Raw genomic sequence first — 26,012 nt, 5'->3', positions numbered from 1 at the left:
GTGAACAGGAATTTGTTTTTCACACGACCGGATAATTAAAGTGAATATTAACATGATTTTTTGAGTAAAGTTTCTGAACATCTTTCACTAAAGTGTATAAAATATTCTGGCTATTTTTTTGTGGGTTACAGTAGATCAGTACTCTGCGATATTTTATTAAAAAGTCCACAATCTTCTGCCAAATGGTATGACTGAAAATTACAGATAGCATACTGTGACTCTCAACAATTTTGTTTTAGTACAATAATATGCTGCTATAGGCAAAACAAAGTAGACAAAGTCAACTGTCAGGGCATTTTATTGCCACGTTACCTTTATGCTGTTGTTGTTGGGTGGTGGAGGGGCTGCATTTGCCACATTTCCTTTTTGGCGGTTTATGTTGGCAGGTTGCCGTACATTTTCATCCAGGAGATCGTTAGCACTATGAGCACTGCGCAATGGTGGAGACCTATTTGGAAGGAATAACATTTAGAACACTTTTAAACTGCTTTAAATTAATAAAAGGACCGATAGAACCTTAAGGAAAGTCAACTGGAGTACCTGTACAAGCCCACAGATGCTTTCCCTTTTTTTACCTTGTTGCTATTGGAAATTCCAACACTTTATTGTTTGATCAAAAATGAAGACACCATTTATATAAAGAACATATCTAGCTAAGCTGTGGGCATCAATACATACAAGTAATTAACACTGTCACTTATCCCCTCAAATACCAGTGATGCCTTATGCCTTTAGAAGGGCTCCCTTCTGGTATTTTATTTGAAAATGCAGCTTAAGTATATATAAATGTTTACATAGGAAATAAAATTAACAAAATAAAAAAAAATTTTATTAATCCCAAAACCATGTTTTGTCAGAAAAAAGACCAACGTGATTCATTGGGTCTGTCCCATTTTTTGTTTATATATTTTTTTCACATATTTTTTTACCCATAGACCTATGTTTTCATGCATGTTTGAACAAACTTACTGTTGATTGACTCACTACCTCTGCTAGACGTCTACTCCAAGCATCAATCACTCTTTCTGTAAAGTAATACTTTCTAGGTTTAGTCTTGAACTTTCCTCCCATTAGTTTAGGTCATGTCCCGTGTTCTTGATGTTAGCGATTTATTGGAAATACTGCCTGCCAGAACCTTATTCACACCCTTAATGTACTTAAAGGTTTCAGTCATGTCTACCCTTTCCCTTCTTTCCTTCAGACTGTATATATTACATTCCTGAGGTCTCTCTTGATATGCTTTATCCCCCAAACCTTTCACAATTCTTGTTGCCTGTCTTTGGACTCATTCTAGCTTATCGATATATTTTGTAAGTGAGATCTCCAGAAGTAGACACTGCATTTTTAATGGGGTCTAACCAAAGATCTATATAGGGGAATCAGAGCCCCCTTCCCCTGATTGTGATCCCTCTAGTGAAGTGGTTCTCAACTCCTGACCAGTTTGCTACATTTTTATTGTCCTCATATTGTGTGCGTCTTTGTCTGTTGCCCCTCTTTATCACTCTGGAAACACAGCTTATATGTGGATATGAAAAGCTTCCATTGCATCATACTCAGCTATGACATGAAGAGGAGGAGTCAGCACACAAAAGAATAAAAATGTACATTTCTGTGATAATATTTACTATAATAACATTGGAATTACCTGCATGGAATGTTGTTTATGTTTTATTCTGTATATAATTATTTTAGATACTTTGAAAGTAGGTAATATAGATTAATTTACACAGAATTAAAGAACACAATATGACCCTTTACAAACTGCTGTAGCACAAGAAGCATAGACTAGATGCTTCACCCTCCTCCATAAATAAATAATTGCATTCTTGCCTTGAATCTTGGCTTGCATCCACTGTTTTTACGTAAGCCTCGGGGAACCAGCCAGTCCTATGTAGACAACAAAGAAGGAACAATTGAGGATTCTTTTCCATCTATCAGCTATTCTTTCCAACTCTTTATTTATATTTTAGAGTTACAGAGTACTTTCCACCCAGGCCAAAAAGGCTGTGTGTTTTTAGTGACTTTCAGCTTTCCAGAGGTTTCATTATATCTTTAATAAATGGCCAGACATAATTAAAAGTTCCTGTGAATGTTCCTGGATTTAGAAGTTAAATAGCCTGTAACTGCTGCAATTTTAAACCAGGTTTATAAAACGGAATCAATTGAAAATGCAAGTATACCCATGGAAATTGTTGACTTTTCCAACATATTTAAACAGGCAACCATTAGCTCTTTAATCAAGCAATGCCTACAGGTTAAGGTTTTATACTTGAATAAACAACCAAGGAAAATTTGCCTTTTCAATCATTTATTCAACAAATATATAAATAGACATAATGCTGTACTGTGAAAAGAGTAGGTATACCCTTAGCCTCGAAGTTAGCATTGCCCTCTTTATTAGCAGAAATTACTTCTTGAAAGTATCTTGTATAACTGCCCTCCAGTCTCTGACATCAACTTGTTGAACATTTTGACCACTCCTTCATGCAAAATTCCTTCAGTTTTTGCTCTGGGTTCCCTGCATGAACTCCCATTTTCCAATCCCCCACAACATTTCAATGGTGTGCTTCAGCTAATTATCGTTTTGAGATATCCATTTTCATAAACAATTTTGGACATATGGCCCTACTTTTAAAGTGCACTTTGATATAATGCAGAGTTCATAGTTGACTCTAATGCCCCGTACACACGGTCGGACTTTGTTCGGACATTCCGACAACAAAATCCTAGGATTTTTTCCGACGGATGTTGGCTCAAACTTGTCTTGCATACACACGGTCACACAAAGTTGTCGGAAAATCCGATCGTTCTAAACGCGGTGACGTAAAACACGTACGTCGGGACTATAAACGGGGCAGTGGCCAATAGCTTTCATCTCTGTATTTATTCTGAGCATGCGTGGCACTTTGTCCGTCGGATTTGTGTACACACGATCAGAATTTCCGACAACGGATTTTGTTGTCGGAAAATTTTATATCCTGCTCTCAAACTTTGTGTGTCGGAAAATCCGATGGAAAATGTGTGATGGAGCCTACACATGGTCGAAATTTCCGACAACAAGGTCCTATCACACATTTTCCGTTGGAAAATCCGACCGTGTGTACGGGGCAAAACACTTCAAGCTGTCTAGGCCCTGAAGCAGCATCACAGATGTATGACGTTCTTCTCCTGAAATGCTGTCTTTAGCTTGTATTAAACTTGTCTACTGCAACCAAACAACTCTAACTTTGTTTCTCTAGTTCATAACATATTGTTCTAGAGGGCCCGGTCTTTGCCTGTATGATAAATGGCAAACCTCAATCTTGCACTTATTTATTGATTACAGAACATCTGTATTAAACAAAAAATTCCATCGCCAGAACCATAACCATCCACAACCCTTCTGGAGCCTTGGAGAACTCTTTTGCTCTTGCCATGATGACACCATACACATCAATAGAAAAGAGAACACCAGACCCAATATATCTGAGGTTTAAATAGGACAGGTTTTACCTTCTGCCTATTCCCTACGGAAGTTCTGAAATTTTACAGCTACTCTGGAACATCTGACGTCTGATTTTGTGGTTTTAAAGTTGCTAATCTATGTTTTTACATGTAACAAATCAGAATTTTCATTAATTCAGAATATGAAAATGAATACACGTAAACTTTATGTGTCATTTGTTCAAGTACTGTATATCACCTTTATCTGGTGGCACTTTTTTAATGGAGATTTAAAGTGGAGCTAAACTGTAGCTGACAGCACAAACTGAAAACGCTATTTAAATCATTTTTAACAGTCAAAGCAAACTCACCTCCATGCTTTATTTTTTTCCCTTTAACCCCCCCTCCCCCCCCAGCCACAGTCATCTTGAGTAACGGCAGATGATTCATGTAGCATTTACTTCCTGAAATCCATCTGTCCTTAGCTCAGGTATGCAGGCAGGAGGGTGTGCCAAGCTGAGAAAGCCCCTTCTTCCCTCCCCCAAATGGGAAGGAAAATAAATTGCCCATGAAGACTCCTGGGATGTATGGCTGGCCTAGGCCAGGAACCAGAAATGTAAAACGAAAGGTTAAAACAAGAAAATATAATGCACCTTCCAATCTATTTACTAATGTTAGCAACATTAGGATTAAATAGAGTTAATGATGATTGAGGGAGTTTAATTCCAATTTAATGTTTACTTGTTCAAATATGTAAAAAAAAGCATACATTTCCTCGGGGTGTACTTACTTTTTCACATAACTGTACATTTACACTGACTCATCCTTCACTCACACTGAAATATATGCAAACCAAGGGATGCAGGCTGTCTGCACAGAGCAGCTGCATTCATTGTAAGCATTCTTTCCTTAAATCAGTTATTTAGTTATGCACAGCCCTTTACAGTCTATTAGTACATATCAGATGATTAGATGATATGATCTTTTGTTTCTGCTGGAATCATCAGAGCTGAGTCATATTCTTAGCAAACATATGCTGAGGAGCAGGAGCAGGAACATAGGAACACTGGAATTATTTCTATAATAACATGGCAGTTATAGTCATTAATTTCCAATTTATAGTACTGGACACTTTTGCCTAGCAGTAAAAAGGGTCGCTGGTTCGAATCCCAACCACGACACTACCTGCCTGGAGTTTGTACTCCGGTTTCCTCCCACACTCCAAAGACATGCTGGTAGGTTAATTGGCTTCTGTCCAAAAATTATCCCTAGTATATGAATGTGAGTTGGGGACCTTGGATTGTGGGATCCTTGAGGGTAGGGACCGATGTGAGTGTGCGATGTATGTGTGGAGCACTGCGTAAATTGACTGCGCTATATGGGTACCTTAAATAAATAATAATATGAGACACAATGTACAGAGATAGGGACAAGTGTAGATAAGCACCCACACTCACTCAGGTTGAACTGGATGGACTGGTGTCTTTATTCAAACTTACTAACTATGTAACTATGTATGTTTTAAAAAAGGAGATAAAAATTGTTCATATATTTATCAGGGAACTTGCACTATGAGCACTTACGAGTTTGTTGGGTAGAATCAAAAAGTAAATTTGGCCAAATATATATAAGGTATATAATATATACTATATATATATATCTATATATATATATAGATATATATATATATATAGATATATCTATATAGATATAGGTATATCTATATATATGTATCTATATATATATATATACAGTCAGGTCCATAAATATTGGGACATCGACACAATTCTAATCTTTTTGGCTCTATACACCATCACAATGGATTTGAAATGAAACAAACAAGATGTGCTTTAACTGCAGACTTTCAGCTTTAATTTGAGGGTATTTACATCCAAATCAGGTGAACGGTGTAGGAATTACAACGGTTTGTACATGTGCCTCCCACTTTTTAAGGGACCAAAAGTAATGGGACAGATTAACAATCATCCATCAAACTTTCACTTTTTAATACCTGGGTTTCATCCCTGGGGATGCTCTGCCAGGCCTCTACTGCAACTGTCTTCAGTTCCTGCTTGTTCTTGGGGCATTTTTCCCTCAGTTTTGTCTTCAGCGAGTGAAATGCATGCTCAATCAGATACAGGTCAGGTGATTGACCTGGCCATTACATAACATTCCACTTCTTTCCCTTAAAAAACTCTTTGGTTGCTTTCGCAGTATGCTTCGGGTCATTGTCCATCTGCACTGTGAAGCACCGTCTGAGTTCTGAAGCATTTCGCTGAATATGAGCAGATAATATTGCCCGAAACACTTCAGAATTCATCCTGCTGCTTTTGTCAGCAGTCACATCATCAATAAATACAAAAGAACCAGTTCCATTGGCAGCCATACATACCCACGCCATGACACTATCACCACCATGCTTCACTGATGAGGTGGTATGCTTTGGATCATGAGCAGTTACTTTCCTTTTCCATACTCTTCTCTTCCCATCAATCTGGTACAAGTTGATCTTGGTCTCATCTGTCCATAGGATGTTGTTCCAGAACTGTGAAGGCTTTTTTAGATGTTGTTTGGCAAACTCTAATCTGGCCATATGTCCACTAATGGTTTACATCTTGTGGTGAACCCTCTGTATTCACTCTGGTAAAGTCTTCTCTTGATTGTTGACTTTGACACACATACACCTACCTCCTGGAGAGTGTTCTTGATCTGGCCAACTTTTGTGAAGGGTGTTTTCTTCACCAGGGAAAGAATTCTTCGGTCATCCACCACAGTTGTTTTCTGTGGTCTTCCGGGTCTTTTGGTGTTGCTGAGCTCACCGGTGCATTGTTTCTTTTTAAGGATGTTCCAAACAGTTGATTTGGCCACACCTAATGTTTTTGCTATCTCTCTGAAGGGTTTGTTTTGTTTTTTCAGCCTAATGATGCCTTGCTTCACTGATAGTGACAGCTCTTTGGATCTCATATTGAGAGTTGACAGCAACAGATTCCAAATGCAAATAGCACACTTGAAATGAACTCTGGACCTTTTATCTGCTCCTTGCAAATGGGATAATGAGGGAATAACACATACCTGGCCATGGAACAGCTGAGCAGCCAATTGTCCCATTACTTTTGGTCCCTTAATAAGTGGGAGGCACATATACAAACTGTTGTAATTCCTACACTGTTCACCTGATTTGGATGTAAACACCCTCAAATTAAAGCTGAAAGTCTGCAGTTAAAGCACATCTTGTTCGTTTCATTTCAAATCCATTGTGGTGGTGTATAGAGCCAAAAAAATTAGAATTGTTTCAATGTCCCAATATTTATGGACCTGACTGTATATATATATATATATATGTATACGTGGTGTTTTACGTTGTACATAGTAAAAGATAAGCAAATCTATGCAGCAAGTCTAATATCCATGCAAGTTTGATAACAATGGATTTTTTTTTCCATCATTTTTCCCTTGCCTAGCCTGATGTCTGAACAATAAAGGGCCCCTTCTGAAAGCAAACTCTCACTGCAGATTGATTAACTCACACTACTATCCAGGCAGAATTTAGGTGCTTACACTAGCAGTTTTAAAGAGATAATGATAATTTTTATCAATATATAACTAGAAAAAAGGATTCAAGTTATGAGTGACACTGTGACAATGTAATTATAGCAAAATCATTGATTTTACTTAAAGTGTATGTCCAGCCAAAATGTTTTTTCTTAGTTTTGGATAGAGTGGGGGAGGATTAAAACCTTTGTGAATGTTTTATTGCTATTCAGGGGTTTTTTTTTAGAGAGATTTAACCTTAATTCCTGCCTCTATGACAATGTTTAACCAGACAGGAAGTGAAACGAACTCCTCAACAGAAACAAAGGCAGAAGTAAATATGGCTTTCTTTAGTAGACTAGGAGAGGGATAAATCCCCAGATTTGTATTTCTGTCTGTGTCTCTGTTGCAGATTTTCCTTCACTTACTCTTTGACAAAACTTTTGTCAGCATGATAGAAGGTAAGGTGAAAACTCTCTAACAGAGCCTCAGAAAGCAGTAAAAACATGACACAGGTTCTAACTCTTCCTTACTCTATAGAAAACTAGAAAAAAATATTTAGCTTATCATACACTTTAATCAGTTTGGAACTAATTACAAAGGATTATTTACAGCAAGCACAAAGAGACTTCCTAAATAAAGACTCACATGGATAGAGAGTCCAGTCTCCCATACAGCCAACCATTTCGGGCTTCTGGCACCATGACAGTGATCATATCTCCTTTAGAAAACTGTAACAAGGTGTGGTTTCCTTTTGTGTTGTGATCGACAATAGCTTGAACCTTTATCATCCCTGTACTGGATGCAGCTGCTGCCACAGCTGCTACTGCCACCTCACCAAAGGAGTTAGAACGGCTACGAAAATTGCCCAAGGATCCTGAGAGATAAGAAAAATACAATGACAGATAAACACAGAGAATATCAAGATTATATTAATGATGTAATGTTGGTAGTAAAATGCTTGTCAATACAGTACAGCTATGAACAGAAACAGAAACATGTAATCTGTCATTACTGACTTTCTTCTGAAAATGTTTGTTGCTTTCCTGTTTCTGGCACTGGCTTGAATGCTTTGAGTCACTGACCCACAACAAGCATGCAAGTAAGCTTAAAGTCCAAACACATGATCTATATACTTGTTTGTGGTCAGTGGTGTAAAAAGCACTACAGGATCACCATGACATACAAACATCTAACAATTTTAGAAGGAAAGGTCAGCATACATGTTCTCTCAATATAAATATCCTTTAAAGTAGCCTAGTGCAGTGGTTCTCAACCACAGTCCTCAAGTACCCCCAACAAGCCATGTTTTGGGAATTTCTCTTAGATAAAACAGCTGTCCAAAATTCCAAGCCATTGACTTTAATTTAAAGCACCTGTGCAAGATAAGTGAAAACCTGAAAACTTGGCCTGTTGGGGGTACTTGAGGACTGAGGTTGAGAACCACTGGCCTAGTGCTTTGGCCATGCTGGGCATCCAACCGGTTCACTTTAAAGGTTACCACAGCAGCACCTAATATCTAGCTTCCCTTCACTTTCCTGCCACTCCAATCATCACTAGGAGAAGCCCTTTGTAAGGTCCTGTGAGATTACAGTTGGTGCTTACACAGACCTGAGTACTTTTCTCTCCGCGCTTCACATGACAGCTCTGGGCCAATCACCAAGCAGTAGTTACATGGGTGTAAGGGAGTGAGTCATATCATCCTGATACCCATAAATATCAGAGACACATTTCTTCCCCAGATTGCCCTCCCAGTAGTACTCTCGCCTCTCCCCAACCCACTGAGACTGCAGTTACATAAGGTCCTCAGTACTGCACAGTCTGCTGTTGAAAACTTTTTCATTGGGGCTGTTCATGTGCACTACACTTTGCTTCTCGGCCTTTTGGCTAAGATCAAGTGTAGGATCTGTTCTTATCAGTTACCAAGTGGTGGCGCTGTGTTACTGTCCCTGATCCACGGCGGTGGATTAGGGGTGGTGGTGTAATCAGTAGTGTATTTAGGTTTTGTGCTGCCCTAGGCCTGACTAAACTCGTCATCCCCTAATTTAAATATGACCCACCCTTTCTTGTCAAGGCCACACCCCTTGCTGTTTAAGACCCACCCTGAAATTTTCGAGTGGGGACTCTAGTTCTGAGGGACTGGGGGGGGCAAAGATTCCCTTAATTTGCATAGATTTCCTCCACTTCCTGTTTGGCTATGGGGCAGGAAGTGAAGGGAAATTATAAACCTCCCTTACTCTATCCAAAATGAAAAAAAAAGTGTTGCCTATAGTTCTACTTTAAGAACAAATTTCTGATAATTTTATGGAGAGAACTACCCATAAGACTGGTACTACACTAACAGTGTAGCGCAAGCTGGCGGGGACTCTTTCCGTGCTGCCCCCCTGCAAAGTGCTGCCTAGGCCTGGGCCTTGTCGGCCTAGGCCAGCATACAGCGTTGGGTGTAATGGTAACCTGGACAGTTAGTATCAGGGAGAGCCGAAACCAGACTGCTCAACGAACTGAGGGCTGTTAATAGGTCTCCTTTAGAGAAAGCCGGAAGGGTTACCTCCTGATGGGGATGAAGAGACACCGGGTCTGGCCGAAAGGTCGGGTCCCTGGCCTTCTTGGTGTAGTTCCTGCTCTTGTCAGTTTTTCAGGAAAGAACACCAGTCCCCTGTCTGGGGGGGGGGGGTGAGGGCTCGGTTTGTACTTCCCGAATGTAATTAGACGGTAACGATGGGAGCGATGGTGGAGCCTTATCCTCATGGAGCTCTCCCTAAGCTCTCAAAGTTCCATGCCTTCCTAGTTGGGATGGGGCTGCACTGGTCTGGCTGTGGGCCAGGGTTGAAAGAAGCCCATGGTGTATGTGCCCCTGGAGTGGCAGTCCAGGGGTGCTGTAGTTTCACAGTGATGCACATCACTTGAATTATGGCACCAAGGTCACTGCACTTCGCACGCTTTTTCACGCACCTGCCTCTTGGGCCGAGCCTTTTGGCTAGGATCAGAGAAATTTTTTATTCCTGGCCGAAGGGCCGGCCATTGTATGGCACAATGGTCAATTTTCACTTCCCCTCTACTTCCTTCCCCCAATTCTTTTATTTAAGCCCTTTGTTTGTCACTTTTTTGTTTGTACATGTTTTTGCATGTGTGACTGGTAGGGTGTAGGTCCTTGGGCCTGCCCTGAAAGTCTTGGGAGGGGTTGGACATGGCCTTCTGGCTTAGTTCGCCCTCTCTCATGGGGTCTCCCTTCAGGGGAGTCCCATCTAGTACTTGGGTGGGTCTGTTTCGGCAGACCCTCCAAAGAATAGGGTCCATCTGGTTTTGGCCAGATGCAACAAGTGTAAGTAACCCAGTCCCCGTCTGAAGCCTAATGCCCCAAGGGATCAGGGCAAGGTCCTTTGATTTTGGAGGACCATGTATACACACGTTGCACGTTTTTGTATTCACTCTTTATGTGTGTGCATTTTTTTCTGCACCGGTTTTTGAAGTGTGTTCACACACCACGGGCTTTCAGAAAAAAAAAAAAAACACTTCCCATTCAATCCTATGAAGAGTTAATAGAATGAGAGTACACACTCTCCATAGGACTGAATACAGACTAAAGTGTGCATGTACAGCTCTGATGGAGAAGGTGTTAAAGAGGCCACACAGGTGAAATCCCGGTGGATCAACAGAAATTAAGTCTAATGCCCCGTACACACGATCGGACATTCCAACAACAAAATCCATGGATTTTTTCCGACGGATGCTGGCTCAAACTTGTCTTGCATACACACGGTCACACAAATCTTATTGGAAATTCCGAACGTCAAGAACGCGGTGATGTACAACACGTACGACGAGCCAAGAAAAAGGAAGTTCAATAGCCAGTGCGGCTCTTCTGCTTGATTCCGAGCATGCGTGGAACTTTGTGTCTCGGAATTGTGTACACGCGATCGGAATTTACGACAACAGATTTTGCTGTCGGAAAATTTAAGATCCAGATCTCAAATTTTGTGTGACGGAAATTCCGATGGAAAATGTTCGATGGAGCCTACACACGGTCGGAATTTCTGACAACAAGCTCCCATCGAACATTTTCAGTCGGAAAATACAACCGTGTGTACGGGGCATTACAGTGGCCAGAAACACTTGTTCTAAGTGATGTGTGATTTGATTAAAGCAATCAAAAAGCCATAACTTCCCTTCCAATGCATTTAGACATTTTACATAGATTGATTTCGATCAATCTGAGTCGATCGGCAAATGAAGAACATTATTGATCATTTTGCATCAATCAACGGCACTGAGATGCTCTGTTCATGAATACAAGAATTATAAGATTACATGGTAGAAACAGAGATGTAAGTTACAATCATGTCTTAAAATGATTGTAAACTATCAACTTCTAAAACAATCCATTCAGTTTAAAATAGAAATGAAAGGCGGGAAGCGTGTACTCCACTCTTCTAGAACCACAATCTGAGAGGTCTGTGTAAGTCTGCAGAGGAGACGGAAATCTCCAGCCACTGATCGCTGAAATCAAGAGGAGAGTCAGCATGAAGATTACAGAGAGTCCTGGTTCCAGGAACAGATTTATTACAGGCGCAAGTTCATAATCCTTCTGGTGAGTATAATACCTAAGGGAGAGGGCTCACGAGGTGTGGTGACGGGACCCGAGGATTGAAGAAACAAATTTCTTTCTTAGTTTAGGCTGATATTTATTCTTCTACATATTTTTGGTAAAAAAAAAAAAAAAATCGCAGTAAGTGTATATTGATTGGTTTGCGCAAAAGTTACAGCGTCTACAAAATAGGGGATAGATTTATGGCATATTTATTATTTTTTTTTATTATTAGTAATGGCGGCAATCTGCAATTTTTATCGTGACTGCGACATTATGGCAGACAAATCGGGCACTTTTGACACTATTTTGGGACTATTGTCATTTATACAGCGATCAGTGCTATAAAAATGCACTGATTACTGTATAAATGACACTGTCAGGGAAGGGGTTAAACACTAGGGGGCGATCAAGGGGTTAAGTGTGTCCTACTGAGTGATTCTAACTGTGGGGGGGATGGGCTACCACTGACATGACAGCAATCACTGCTCTCGATGACAGGGAGCAGTAGATCTCTGTCATGTCACTAGGCAGAATGGGGAAATGCCTTGTTTACACAGGCATCTCCCCGTTCTGCCGCTCCGTGACACAATCGCGGGACACACCGGCGGACATCGAGTCCGCGGGACCCACAATGCTGCGTCTTAAAGGGGACGTACCTGTACGCCCATTTGCGCAGCCGTGCCATTGTGCTGATGTATATCATCGTGCACTGGTCGGCAAGCAGTTAAACATTTTCTTCCTCATGCTTACGCACAGACTCCTCGCTACCTGACATGACAAACTTTGAGCGTATTTGCAAGAAAGATCCCCATGCACGGGGCTTGATCTCCTCTTTCTACTTACAACTGGTAGATCCACCACCACACACATCTCTACACTACGTAAACAAATGGGACCTGGGCCTACAACTGGACGCTACCGACTGGTCCAACATCTGGGCTGACAAAATCGGCTTCACAGAATGTTGTGGCCTCTGAAGCAGATTACAAAGTATTAATGTGCTGGTACCTGGTCCCTTCCCGGATTGACAAATATCTTCCATCCTACTTTCCTGCTTGTTTCTGAGGCTGTCCGGACAACGGCACACACTTTCATATCTGTTGCCCGCGAGCCCAATCATATTGGGCTGACATTTTCCATATCTTTTCCACCCTTATTGCCAACACCTTAGCCCCTGACCTAGCCATGGCTCTACTCAATAAGAAACCTCCTGATGTAACCTATCTTTAATTCAAGCTACTTTTGCAGGTTACAACTGCTGCAAAGCAAACCAATGCGAAGACCTGGAAACCCCCCCCACCTCACTATCTTGGAAAACAAAAATAGGGTTACCAGAGCCATGGTTCACGCCAAAATAGAAGCAGTTTTCTTAAAGAGGGTCAAAAAGTTAAGTTTGAACGCCTTTGGAAACCTTGGGTCGACCATTTCCTCCCTCCCAACTTTGATAACGCTTTACTATTACCTTGAATAGCCTTATACTGTAGATAACTCTGCCTACTCATAGGGACCAGACTCTTCCTTGCCCCTGATATATATATCACCAGATATCTTCTTCCCCCTCCTTGCCCTCCACCTTCTTCTTCTCAGCTGAACAACCCCCCCCACCTCTGCACTGTGTCATTACACTACTAATGCCTCCAGACCCGGATTTACTCCCTTTGCCGCCCCAAGGTCGGGTCCTTCAATGTCGCCCCCCCCCCATCAGTGTCCTCTGCCCCTAAAGACACACATTAGACTGCCTTACCGAGAGCCATTTAGAGCCAGGAATTGTGGGAGCCGGAGTTTGGGGGCAGAGCGAAGCTGCTCTACTGTAATGCTATTTTCCTTCTTTCCTTCCATTGTGTGGAGGGGCTTGGAGAGAAGGCAAAGTAGAGGCAGGTGCTGCATCGCTGTGCCCAGTGTGTTGGCAGTAAAAACAGGAATCAAAACATATCCAAACTTGTGCACTTACTCACAGGGCCACTGTTAGGAATCATGGGGCCCTCGCCCCCTGAGGGGGGAGAAGAGGTGGGGGAGGGAGGTGAGAAAGGGTGAGAAGAGGAGATATGGGGGTGAGAAAGAGAGAGGGAGAGGGGATTGGGGTTGTGAGGGGGAGTGGAGTGAGAGAGAGAGGAGGGGTGGGAGAGAGAAGGGGGCTGAGAGGGAGGAGGGGTGAGAGAGAAAGTTGGTAAGAGAGGAGGGTAGCTGACAGAGAGAGGGGGGTAGCTGACAGGGGGGGTAGCTGACAGAGGGGGGTGTAGCTGACAGAGGGGGGAATAGCTGACAGAGGGGGGAGTAGCTGACGGGGGGTAGCTGACAGAAGGGGGGAGTAGCTGACAGAGGGGAGAGTAGCTGACAGAGGGGAGAGTAGCCGACAGAGGGGGAGAGTAGCCGACAGAGGGGGAGAGTAGCCGACAGAGGGGGAGAGTAGCCGACAGAGGGGGAGAGTAGCCGACAGAGGGGGAGAGTAGCCGACAGAGGGGAGAGTAGCCGACAGAGGGGGGAGTAGCCGACAGAGGGGGGAGTAGCCGACAGAGGGGGGGAGTAGCCGTCAGAGGGGGGAGTAGCCGACAGAGGGGGGGAGTAGCCGTCAGAGGGCGGGAGTAGCCGACAGGGCGGGAGTAGCCGACAGAGGGGGGAGTAGATGACAGGGGGGAGTAGATGACAGAGGGGGGGAGTAGCTGACAGAGGGGGGGAGTAGCTGACAGAGGGGGGGAATAGCTGACAGAGGGGGGGAGTAGCTGACAGAGGGGTGTTAGAGAAATTATACTTTAAATGTCAGTTATGAAAGACGCCATTTTGTTTATCATGGCCTAGAAATAAACTATAGATAATATGGAGTCAGCAATATGTAGACTCAGTAATATAAAATGCTTAGATATGCAGTTTTGCATATATCCTGTATTTTTGTGTTGACTTGGGGAGTTTTCAAGTCAGTATCCTGTAACCATTGTTAGATGAAGATAACAGTCTGTAACAGACACTTCCACCTTTCCTGTTACGTCCAGAATAAAGTTGAAAATACATGAGACTGGGCATGTTTTAAGACAGGAAAGGGGGGTGTCCAGGGCTTATAAAAAAGATATGTACCACAGTATTTTCCTTAGAAATGACGATGACAGCATGAAGATGTAATGCTATTCATTTCTCTTGCATATGCAATAAATATTACCTTGATGCCCGAGGACGGTCTGAGATGGTGAATTATTTCCCTAACAATTTGGTCCTTCGAGGAGCCGGGAGTCCCCCGAGAAGCACTGGCCAACAGTGAGCGATGACCGTACGGCAAAACTGTAAGTCCTCCATCTTAAATTAGATGTTAAAAAGAGGCCGGTCCGCTGAACTAGTGCCTCCCGGGCAGTGACTTACCGGATCAGCACAAGAGACCGCTCTCGGGACAAGGTAAGATTTTTATTTTTATTTTATTATTAACCTTTTGTGTTAGACTTGATTAGGAATTTGATGAATAAGGGATTTGAATATATACATACAATATAGAGATTGATTGAATGTTTATCTGTTTCTGTCCTATCTGCTTTACTCTTGTTGAGGGGAAATAAGTGGTCACGTATTCCCCGTATAGATCAGTCTGTGGCCATCCTGGATGGGCAGACCTAGTGACTAGCCCGCGTTTTGGGAAGACGCGCTCAGGGCGACCTGGCGGCAGTCGAGCACTGTGGGTGTTCTCTCATGTGTGTTCTTGTTTGTTTCTTCTGGTTAATTGTCATTTGATATAGGGGTATGGTCCCATACTAATATCCGGGTGCAGATAAAGGAAATTTGTCGATTGGATCTTAGATCCAGACAGCCTTGTAAACTGCAGAAAATCCCTTGGGGACACATAAATACTCCTAGATCAAAACCTAAAGAAGCCCCCGTTGATACAAGGGTGTGGCCTGATAGATTTCTAGGCATATAAATACCCTTGGATCAAAAATATTTCCAGATAAAGAACCCCCCGTTGATACAAGGGTGTGGCCTGATAGCTTTCCAGGCATATAAATACCCTTGGATCAAAAATATTTCCAGATAAAGAACCCCCCGTTGATACAAGGGTGTGGCCTGATAGATTTCCAGGTAACAAACAGAGGACATTTGGCGGACCGCAGTGTTCATGCCAGCCTCATATGTTGTATTAATCCTGAGCAGGCACATAAATACCCTTGGATCAAGGACTGAAATATTAAATGTTTTGATAGGATGAAAGAACAGTCGGGAGAATTCAGTCTCCTCGTAATTCTGTAAATGCTCTCTACAAGTTAGTGAAGTTTTAAGTAACAATGAAAGAACAGTCGGGAGAATTCAGTCTCCTCGTAATTCTGTAATTCTCTAAGACACCAGTGTTTTAGCAATACACAAGATCAGTAATCTAGAAGTGATATATCATGACTAGAAAGTCTGTGAGTGATTGCAAGTGATAAGATACTGTGTGCGTGTATTGTGTCATTGTGAGAAGACATTAACAAAAAAAGAGCTCCGTGTGCACGATAAACAAAGTAGGTATGATCCATGGAAAATCTGTTGGTATGAATGAAGATGTTAAGTATATGTGTAGTCTAGACAAAGAGAATGTGACATTTCCTAAAATGTTTGAAAACAAAGTATGATTTTGATGCATTTTTAAATTAGGATTATTGTGTAATACTGTGTAGAAAGCTTAAAAATTATGCCGGCACAAAAATAAGAAAACAGAAGAAATTAGGCCTTCCCCAGGCAAAGAAATGGCTTGAGGAGGCTAACCATAGGTTAAATTCAGAAAACCATAAAAAGACTATGCTTTTGAACAAAGAGGAGGACAATAATATGACCGCCCTCTGAAGTTTAGTTCAGCAAGTATTGACTGAACAAAACGTAACAAACCAAATGCAACCTGACTCTCCACTGTTTGTTGTTCCCCCGTGGTCACCTGGGTCACCCGCAGATGCAACCGATTCTCCTATTGCTGCAGCTAAACCCCCTCTCAAGATGACTCTTGCTGTCCAGAGGAGTTCACAAGGGACCCCCTTTACAGCAACTGTTACAAAATTTTTCGGGGACCTAGTGAACCAATTGATATCCCCCTCAGCAGAGGAACAAACAGAATGTAGAGAGGAAGAATTTCCACTAATTGAAGTTCCCAACCCTAGGGCAGGACAAAATGTAGGAGGTAATGATGTGTATGTCATTGAGAAGGAGAACAGAAGGATGGGAAACACCTGAACAAGGCCCTGCATTCAGGACTATGAAAAAAAAAAAAAGAGAGGGGAGTGTTTCCTGTGAGGTAAAAGAGGTCACTTGGCAAAAGAATGTAGGTCAAACAGAGAGGAAGAAACATGACTAGATGTTGGTATGTCTGCAGAGAGAGGTACAGAAGAAAATGATGAGAAAGAATCTGAAATTTTGGATGTGTGCGCTGTTGAAACTTGTTTGCATGCTAAAGTCAAGTCAGAAATAACCTTGGTTGTGAAGGGTAGATGGCTAACATTTCTCTGTGATACTGGGGCTTGTAGGACCCTAATACACCCGCTGGATATGAAAAAGGTAAAGAAAAAGGTGTAGTATATGTAAAATCTGCAAAATGGGTTGATGCACCAGGAGGTCATGTCTGAAGGTCTTACTGTGGAAGATCCACAGAGAGGTAAAAAGGCTCAGTGTAAAATTGTCATTTTGACTAAATGTCCTGTTAATTTGTTGGGTAGAGACATGTTGCACGCTATTGATATTTCTGTCGTACCAGTGGAGGGAGGTCTCAAAGCCCATCGGCTGTGTGAAAAATAAATCACAGCCGTGGATAATGAGCCCTGATACTGGTACAGCCTGGAATTTGCAAACTGAGGGATTAAATATACCCAAAACCCTGGCAGAAATAATTGACAAAGAGTCTGTGAGGAAAAGGTATAAGGTCCAGACAAACCTCTATTGCACCATGTACTACAGAAAGACCTCTGGGCCTGATAAGTCCTATGAGAAACAGTTAATGAGTCTCACTAACACTGAAGTTCTCTTAAAATGTCTGTACTGTGATAAGAGGGGAAATAGCGTGGCTACTTGTCTCCTACCACAGCCTATTCTGCAAATATACAGGCAGGATACTGTACCTTGTGTTTCGGTCACCCAGAATCCCAAGGTATCATGGCATGAGCTAGGAGAATTTATCACGAACTGGGTCCAACTGACAGATGAGAAACTAAAATCCAGAGGGATTCAGAGGTATAGGAGGCATAAGGGAGAGAAAGATGGATGGAGACTCGTGCAGGATTTACAGGCAGTCAATAGGGCCGTATTACCGAGGGCCCCGGTGGTCCCAGACACGCATGTCCTCCTGAACGAGCTCTACCCAGAGAACAAGGTATTTTCTGTTATCGATAACAGTAATCCTTCTTTCCCATTCCCTTACACAAAGACAGTCAGTTCTGGGTTGCATTTATGTACACGGAAAAAAAAAAAAAAAAGGTACACATACACTAAGTTATCCCAGGGATATTGTAAAAGTCCAACTACCTTCTCACAAAGAATGTCCAATAATTTGTCTCGGTTTGTACCTCCCAGTGGGCGTTAAATTCTCTTGTATGTGGATGACATTCTGGTAGTAATGTATGTAAAATTACCATGGTTCTGATGCATTTCCTCGCAGACCAAGGTCAAAAGGTCAGCAAAGACTAATTACAACTGTGGAAAGAAAAGGTGAAATACCTGGGTTACATTTTATCTCAAGAAGGTAGACTTTTTGCATGAGATCCGAAAAGAGGCCATCCTTCAAGTCCCCAAATCACATACCAAAAAATAAATGATGTCATTTCTTGGCATGGCAAATGTCTGTAGAGCATGGATAGCAAATTATGCTATGGAGGTAGCGCCTCTTTCTGATCTCATCTATGGTTCACTAATGTCTGCAAAAGATTCCATTCAGTGGAATGTGCAAGCAGAGGATGCATTTACGAAGGTAAAGCACCTCATTGTTGGTTATGTTTAGCCTTCCTAATTACAGTAAAGCCTTTTATCAGACTGTAGATTGTAAGGAAGGATCTCACTGATGTTCCCTTTCTAGATGCTGACATTACCTTTTGTGTTGATGGGTCTTGTAAAAAGGACGATAAAGGGGTAAATCAAAGGCATACGCTATAGTAACACAAGACCAGGTCATGGAAGCCAGACCCCTTCCCAGTTCCTACTCTACACAACAAGCTGAAATTATTGCCCTATTCAGGGCCTGTAGTCTAGGGGAAGGGAAGAAAATAAATATTTATACAGACAGCCAATACGCTTTTTCTACTATACACATATTTGCCCAGCAATGGAAAAATAGGGGTATGATTACGTCCACAGGTAAACCAATCTCACATAGAGATCTTATCCTGGCCCTTCTAGAAAATGTTCAGAAACCAACACAAGTGGCTATTTGTAAATGTACAGCACACAGAAAGGGAACAGATCCAATTGCTCTAGGGAATGCACTAGCAGACAAGACCGCAAGGGAAGCTGCTACAGGACAGCAAAAAACACACGTATACTATACAGGTCCCCAAGAAAATGGTGAGGTACGGAAAGCTATTGATAAAACATGGTTATCAGAAATGCAGAAAACATCACCGGCAGGTGAAAAACAAAAGTGGTTATCTAAAGGGGCAACGCTGGTCAATGGTATGTACACAAGTACAGAAGGTAAACCCATCTTACCTACATCACTATTTAGATATGCTGCGTTATTGAGCCATGGGCAAGCCCATATCTCAAAAGGAGGGATGGTGCAGGTGATCAATAAGGTGTTCACAACATATGGGTTTACGAACGACTCTAGAAATTTTTGCCTCACATGTCCGCTTTGTAACAGATACCATGCTCAAGGTGCCCTAAGACCCTTAAGAGGTCATTTCCCACAACCCTCTTATCCCTTTCACACGATATGCATGGATTTTATGATTATTGTTGTTTATAAAGTGGGTGGAAGCTTTTCCTGACACACCCAAATGGACAGTCAGTAGCCAAAGTACTAATCAAAGAGGTGATTCCATTTCATGGGATCCCCTCTGTGATTTACAGTGACAATGGCTCCCATTTTGTAAACCGAACAATACAACAAATTGGTAAATGGTACAATATTGACCTAAAAAACCACTGTGTCTAACACCCACAATCTGTGGGCACAGTGGAGAGACACAATGGTACCTTAAAGAGTAAACTAAGAAAATTGTTGAAGGAAACAGGGAAAAATAAATGGGTTTAGTGTTTGCCAATGGCATTGTTGAGTATAAGAATTACCCCTACTGCTAAAGGACTAACACCGTATGAAATGCTGTATGGTAAACCTTATTATATTCCACAACTAGCCACCGTTCCTCTCCCTAAAGAGGAAATAGACTTGACTTGTATAATAAGAATGTTTTCATAAAATATTACTGGGTCGGAATGTGTAAATGAGAAAAAGAGTTACCCTAAGACTAAAATGCAAAGTATACCCCCATCAGTGCAAGCATTACCAGGAAATTTTACTTGTTTTTCTAACAATGACAGTAATGGTACAAATGTTGGCACCCTGTCCCCTGAATATTGTGTAATGATGTGTGTGGAGATAAGAGACTAAGGCCCAGACTGCCACCTAGATGGGAGGGTAGTTGTGCCCTTACCCGATTGCTGCTTCCCTTTTATATAGTTCCTATAAGTGATAAATCAATGAAACTACCAGGTAAATACTTTTTTTAAAGGAATTAAGCGAGAAACACCACAAGGATCATTTGACAACCGAGTTTATGTAGACTAAATAGGTATTCCACGAGGAGTTCCAGATGGAATTAAAGCGCAGAATCAAATAACAGCAGGACTCACCTCACTCTTCATATGGGTCCAGCCCAACAAGAACATCGACTGGATAAACTACATCTACTACAACCAGCAGAGGTTTGTGAATTACACCAGAGATGCTATCAAAGGCATAGCAGCACAATTGGACGCCACCTCTTTGACAGCGTGGCAGAACCGTATAGCGTTGGATATGTTGCTGGCAGAAAGGGGCGGGGTATGCAAAATGTTCGGCACCTTCTGCTGCACTTTTATTCCAAAAAATACGGCACCTGATGGAAGTATTACCAAGGCCATACAAGGCCTACAAATGCTATCCGAAGAATTAGCTGAGAACTCTGGTGTAGAGAACCCCCTGACGAGACTCTTTGAAAAATGGTTTGGTAAATGGGGTGATCTTGCAAAAAGCTTGCTTATCTCTATTGTCATGGCAACCGCAGTTCTTACATTGTGTGGATGTTGCTGCATTCCCTGTATTAGGGGAATTCTTCAAAGACTGATTGACACATCTTTAACAAAAACTATGCTCCTCCAGAGCGACACGGAACTATACTCAGAACCTGATGTTGAATTTACAACTCTCGCTTAAGGACTCATCTGTCTAAATGATAATACCTGGTAAAATAAAATAACCTGGATATTTGAAGTATTGACATTATTAGTATAAAAGGGGAGAGATGTTAGAGAAATTATACTTTAAATGTCAGTTATGAAAGACGCCATTTTGTTTATCATGGCCTAGAAATAAACTATAGATAATATGGAGTCAGCAATATGTAGACTCAGTAATATAAAATGCTTAGATATGCAGTTTTGCATATATCCTGTATTTTTGTGTTGACTTGGGGAGTTTTCAAGTCAGTATCCTGTAACCATTGTTAGATGAAGATAACAGTCTGTAACAGACACTTCCACCTTTCCTGTTACGTCCAGAATAAAGTTGAAAATACATGAGACTGGGCATGTTTTAAGACAGGAAAGGGGGCTGTCCAGGGCTTATAAAAAAGATATGTACCACAGTATTTTCCTTAGAAATGACGATGACAGCATGAAGATGTAATGCTATTCATTTCTCTTGCATATGCAATAAATATTACCTTGATGCCCGAGGACGGTCTGAGATGGTGAATTATTTCCCTAACAAGGGGGAAGTAGCTGACAGAGAAGGTGTAGCTGACAGCAGAGGGGGGGGGGTAACTGACACGGGGGGTAACTGACACGGGGGATAACTGACAGAGGGGGGATAACTGACAGAGGGGGGATAACTGACAGAGGGGGGATAACTGACACGGGGGGGTAACTGACAGAGGGGGGGTAACTGACAGGGGGGGGTAACTGACAGAGGGGGGGGTAACTGACAGAGGGGATTTAACTGACAGAGGGGGGGTAACTGACAGAGGGGGGTAGCTGATAGGGGAGGGGAACTGACAGACGGGGAGTGGCTTACAGAGGGGGAGTGGCTTACAGAGAGCGGGATGCTGACAGAGGGGGGCGATAGGGCAGATGAAAAAGATACCTCAGTGAGGACTCCAGGAGACACAGCAGAGCACACGCCAGGCAATCCCTCCACATGTGAGCAATCACAGACTCTCGTGTCCGCTGCCCGCACGTGACCTATTCAGCCAATCACAGGCTGAATAGGTACGCCTGCTGCCCACCGCTGAGCTCGGTTCAGATGCGGAGCGCACAGGCAGTAATAAATGTGTAACAGTGATGGCACGGGAATCGGGATGCTGAACTGCTGCTATATGTGCCCGGATTTCAGGCGGCTTGAAAACCGGGCACATGTGTCCAAAACCGGACAGGTGGCAATCCTAGCGGCGCCGCCCCTGCACCACTGCCGCCCCAAGGCCTGGCCTCGGTGGCCTTGTGGGAAATCCAGCCCTGAATGCCTCCCCTTATCCTGGGGGAAAATTTATTTTCGAAGCATCCTGTCGAGATTTATTGTTCTTTCCTTTAGAAAAAAATGTGAACAAGAAATGTTGGCGTAACAAACATTTTAACCAAAGATCTAGATCCAAAGATCTAAATCCACTCCCCAGTGTGTGGCATATCGATCGAATGGCTAGTCGGTTATAGATTGATTATTCTTATCGGAATTGAGATCAATCATAAAAATGTATAATTTATCTCAGTGTGTTTATAGCCACCTGCCATACAGACCTGCCATACACACACAGCCTGCTGCCATACACACAGGCAGAATGTCGGACAGTTTTTATTGAACTGGCCGATGTCGTCAGGCATTCGGCCAGTGTATACTAGGCTAAAGGCACAGCTATTAACAGTCCATATTTATAGAGCTACACAGTTCTCTCATTAGAAACTACATAAATTAAATTATAAAATGAAAGACCATCTCTAAAGACAATACATCATTACATCCAATCTTTCTGTCATTGAATATAAATGTATACTATATATATAAGAAGGCCAGTATGGTGGACTGAATTTATGGGAGTAGCCCGATGGGTATTTAAGCTAACCACTCGCCCTTGCTTTGTGTCAGTTCCAGTGCGCGATTACGTCACCAGGCCGACTCTTCAGCTCACTGCGTGTTTGTTAGTCTCTTGTTCCGAATACAGTACGTTGCGGTTGCTTATTTGTGGTTTGTCGATCAAGTCTTGCTCGCTGTCACAGGTAGGATTCGTAACCCCCTTTTTGTATCATGTTCAACCAGCTTACTTCTCGTTATGTTTCCCGTTCCGTTGTTCAGTTCTGCGGAGGAGCTTATGAATCATTCGTAGACTTCGCTGTTTCTTCTCCGATTAACATCAGATGCATGGCACACTTACCACAGTCCGATTTGTACCTAGTCGCATCTGCAGCACAACTGTTCACATTGGATACGTCCCGCACTGGTTCATACTGCTCACCCCCATACCCTACTAACGATTGGTTGCCTTACTCACCAGTTCATATCACTTCTTGCCATACGCATCAATCCAATTCGAGCCTAGTCGCCTTAGCGGCAAAGCACTTCGCATCACTCGCATCCCACGCACCAATTCGTAGTGGTTCGTACCATACCCTACGATTCGTTATTCATATCACTGATCTGACCGATTTGGATCGCGTCAGTAGCTACATGCATCACACGCCAAACCGAACCTAGTCGCACCGGCGGCACAACGGTTCGCATCGCTCGCATCCCACGCACCGATTCATATCGGTTCGTACCATACTCTACGATTCATTATTCATATCATTGCTCTGACCGATTTGGATTGCGTCAGCAGCTATGTGCATCACACTGCAAACCGAAACCAGTCGCACCGGCGGCACAACGGTTCGCTTCACTAGTATTCCGCACACCAATTCGTAACACTCCCTATCATAAATCTATGATTCGCTACTTATGCCATTTTCACAGTTCGTTCCTAAACATACTATTTCTGCTATCCTTTTCTTTTCGCCTATCAGTAGGTTACCTTTGTTGCAATCGTTGAAAGAAAACACATCTAGCAATAGCTGCAAAATACACACATCTCAGCAGTTACCCATTTGCATAAATTCCTTGCAAACGTTGCAAGCACACATAGTTACATAGTTACATAGTAGGTGAGGTTGAAAAAAGACACAAGTCCATCAAGTCCAACCTATGTGTGTGATTATGTGTCAGTATTACATTGTATATCCCTGTATGTTGCGGTCATTCAGGTGATTATCTAATAGTTTCTTGAAGCTATCAATGCTCCCCGCTGAGACCACCGCCTGTGGAAGGGAATTCCACATCCTTGCCGCTCTTACAGTAAAGAACCCTCTACGTAGTTTAAGGTTAAACCTCTTTTCTTCTAATTGTAATGAGTGGCCACGAGTCTTATTAAACTCTCTTCTGCGAAAAAGTTTTATCCCTATTGTGGGGTCACCAGTACAGTATTTGTAAATTGAAATCATATCCCCTCTCAAGCGTCTCTTCTCCAGAGAGAGTAAGTTCAGCGCTCGCAACCTTTCCTCATAACTAAGATCCTCCAGACCCTTTATTAGCTTTGTTGCCCTTCTTTGTACTCGCTCCATTTCCAGTACATCCTTCCTGAGGACTGGTGCCCAGAACTGGACAGCATACTCCAGGTGCGCCTGGACCAGAGCCTTGTAGAGTGGGAGAATTATCGTTTTATCTCTGGAGTTAATCCCCCTTTTAATGCATGCCAATATTCTGTTTGCTTTGTTAGCAGCAGCTTGGCATTGCATGCCATTGCTGAGCCTATCATCTACTAGGACCCCCAGGTCCTTTTCCATCCTAGATTCCCCCAGAGGTTCTCCCCCCAGTGTATAGATTGCATTCATATTTTTGCCACCCAAATGCATTATTTTACATTTTTCTACATTGAACCTCATTAGCCATGTAGTCGCCCACCCCATTAATTTGTTCAGGTCTTTTTGCAAGGTTTCCACATCCTGCGGAGACGTTATTGCCCTGCTTAGCTTAGTATCGTCTGCAAATACAGAGATTGAACTGTTTATCCCATCCTCCAGGTCGTTTATGAACAAATTAAATAGGATTGGTCCCAGCACAGAACCCTGGGGAACCCCACTACCCACCCCTGACCATTCTGAGTACTCCCCATTTATCACCACCCTCTGAACTCACCCTTGTAGCCAGTTTTCAATCCATGTACTCACCCTATGGTCCATGCCAACAGACCTTATTTTGTACAGTAAACCTTTATGGGGAACTGTGTCAAATGCTTTTGGAAAATCCAGATACACCACGTCTACGGGCCTTCCTTTATCTAGATGGCAACTCACCTCCTCATAGAAGGTTAATAGATTGGTTTGGCAAGAACGATTCTTCATGAATCCATGCTGATTACTGCTAATGATACCATTCTTATTACTAAAATCTTGTATATAGTCCCTTATCATCCCCTCCAAGAGTTTACATACTATTGATGTTAGGCTAACTGGTCTGTAATTCCCAGGGATGTATTTTGGGCCCTTTTTAAATATTGGTGCTACATTGGCTTTTCTCCAATCAGCTGGTACCATTCCAGACAGTAGACTTTCTGTAAAAATTAGGAACAACGGTCTGGCAATCATTTGACTGAGTTCCCTAAGTACCCTCGGATGCAAGCCATCTGGTCCCGGTGATTTATTAATGTTAAGTTTCTCAAGTCTAATTTTGATTACATCTCAACATCTCAACATAATTTCTTGCAAATCGCTGCAAGCACACTCAGTGGCACTCACACAGCCACACTTAATTTTAGTGGCACTTAATCGGCCACTCGTCTCCAGTGGTATTCATACAAGCCACTCATTATTTTCTGTCTGTCTTTCTCCCTCAGGTCAGTCGAGTTCAGGTTCCATCCTACACCAGGTTGGACGTTATTTCCCAGGTAAAAAAAAACCCCAATGATTGCTTCTTCACCAGGGCCAGTTGCATACAAAGGGCACAAAGGGGGAGTAAAAAAAAAATGTTTTCGTTGCATTTATGTCACCCCTACTGCAGGTGTTCCCGGTCGACTGAGTTTCGATCCTAATCAGGACCCCGCTACTAGAGCGTCAGTCAGGTGCGTAGTTCACTGGTTTTTCTATCACTCTTCAGAACCCTTGCACAATACTGTTACTTCACATACATCATTGGACGTGCTCCCCAGACGTTAGTTCTGTCACATATGTCTATACATGACACTCTATTTTCAAAGGTCGCCACTCAGAACAGGCCTCGCCATGGTCGACCAAAGAAGTTGAGTGCATGCGCTCAGCGTCATAT

The 26,012-nt window shown here is 42.5% G+C and overlaps 1 protein-coding gene and 1 pseudogene across 1 annotated transcript in view; one reads left to right on the top strand and one right to left on the bottom strand.

Moving 5' to 3' along the window:
• Positions 1 to 26,012, bottom strand: part of BAIAP2L2 (BAR/IMD domain containing adaptor protein 2 like 2) — a 181,466-nt gene that overhangs the window by 5,360 nt on the left and 150,094 nt on the right. The window contains exons 10-12 of the mRNA XM_073592602.1: positions 7,603 to 7,831; positions 1,831 to 1,887; positions 313 to 448 (exon numbers count right to left, since the gene is read on the bottom strand). Coding sequence (XP_073448703.1) covers positions 313 to 448; positions 1,831 to 1,887; positions 7,603 to 7,831 — 422 coding nt within the window. The remainder of the gene's footprint in view (positions 1 to 312; positions 449 to 1,830; positions 1,888 to 7,602; positions 7,832 to 26,012) is intronic.
• LOC141103979 (U2 spliceosomal RNA) lies at positions 8,822 to 8,988 on the top strand (annotated as a pseudogene).

The sequence above is a fragment of the Aquarana catesbeiana genome, linkage group LG07, assembly GCF_042186555.1.
Source record: "Aquarana catesbeiana isolate 2022-GZ linkage group LG07, ASM4218655v1, whole genome shotgun sequence".
Taxonomy (NCBI): Eukaryota; Metazoa; Chordata; class Amphibia; order Anura; family Ranidae; genus Aquarana; species Aquarana catesbeiana.
This window is presented reverse-complemented; position numbering and strand designations above follow the sequence as displayed.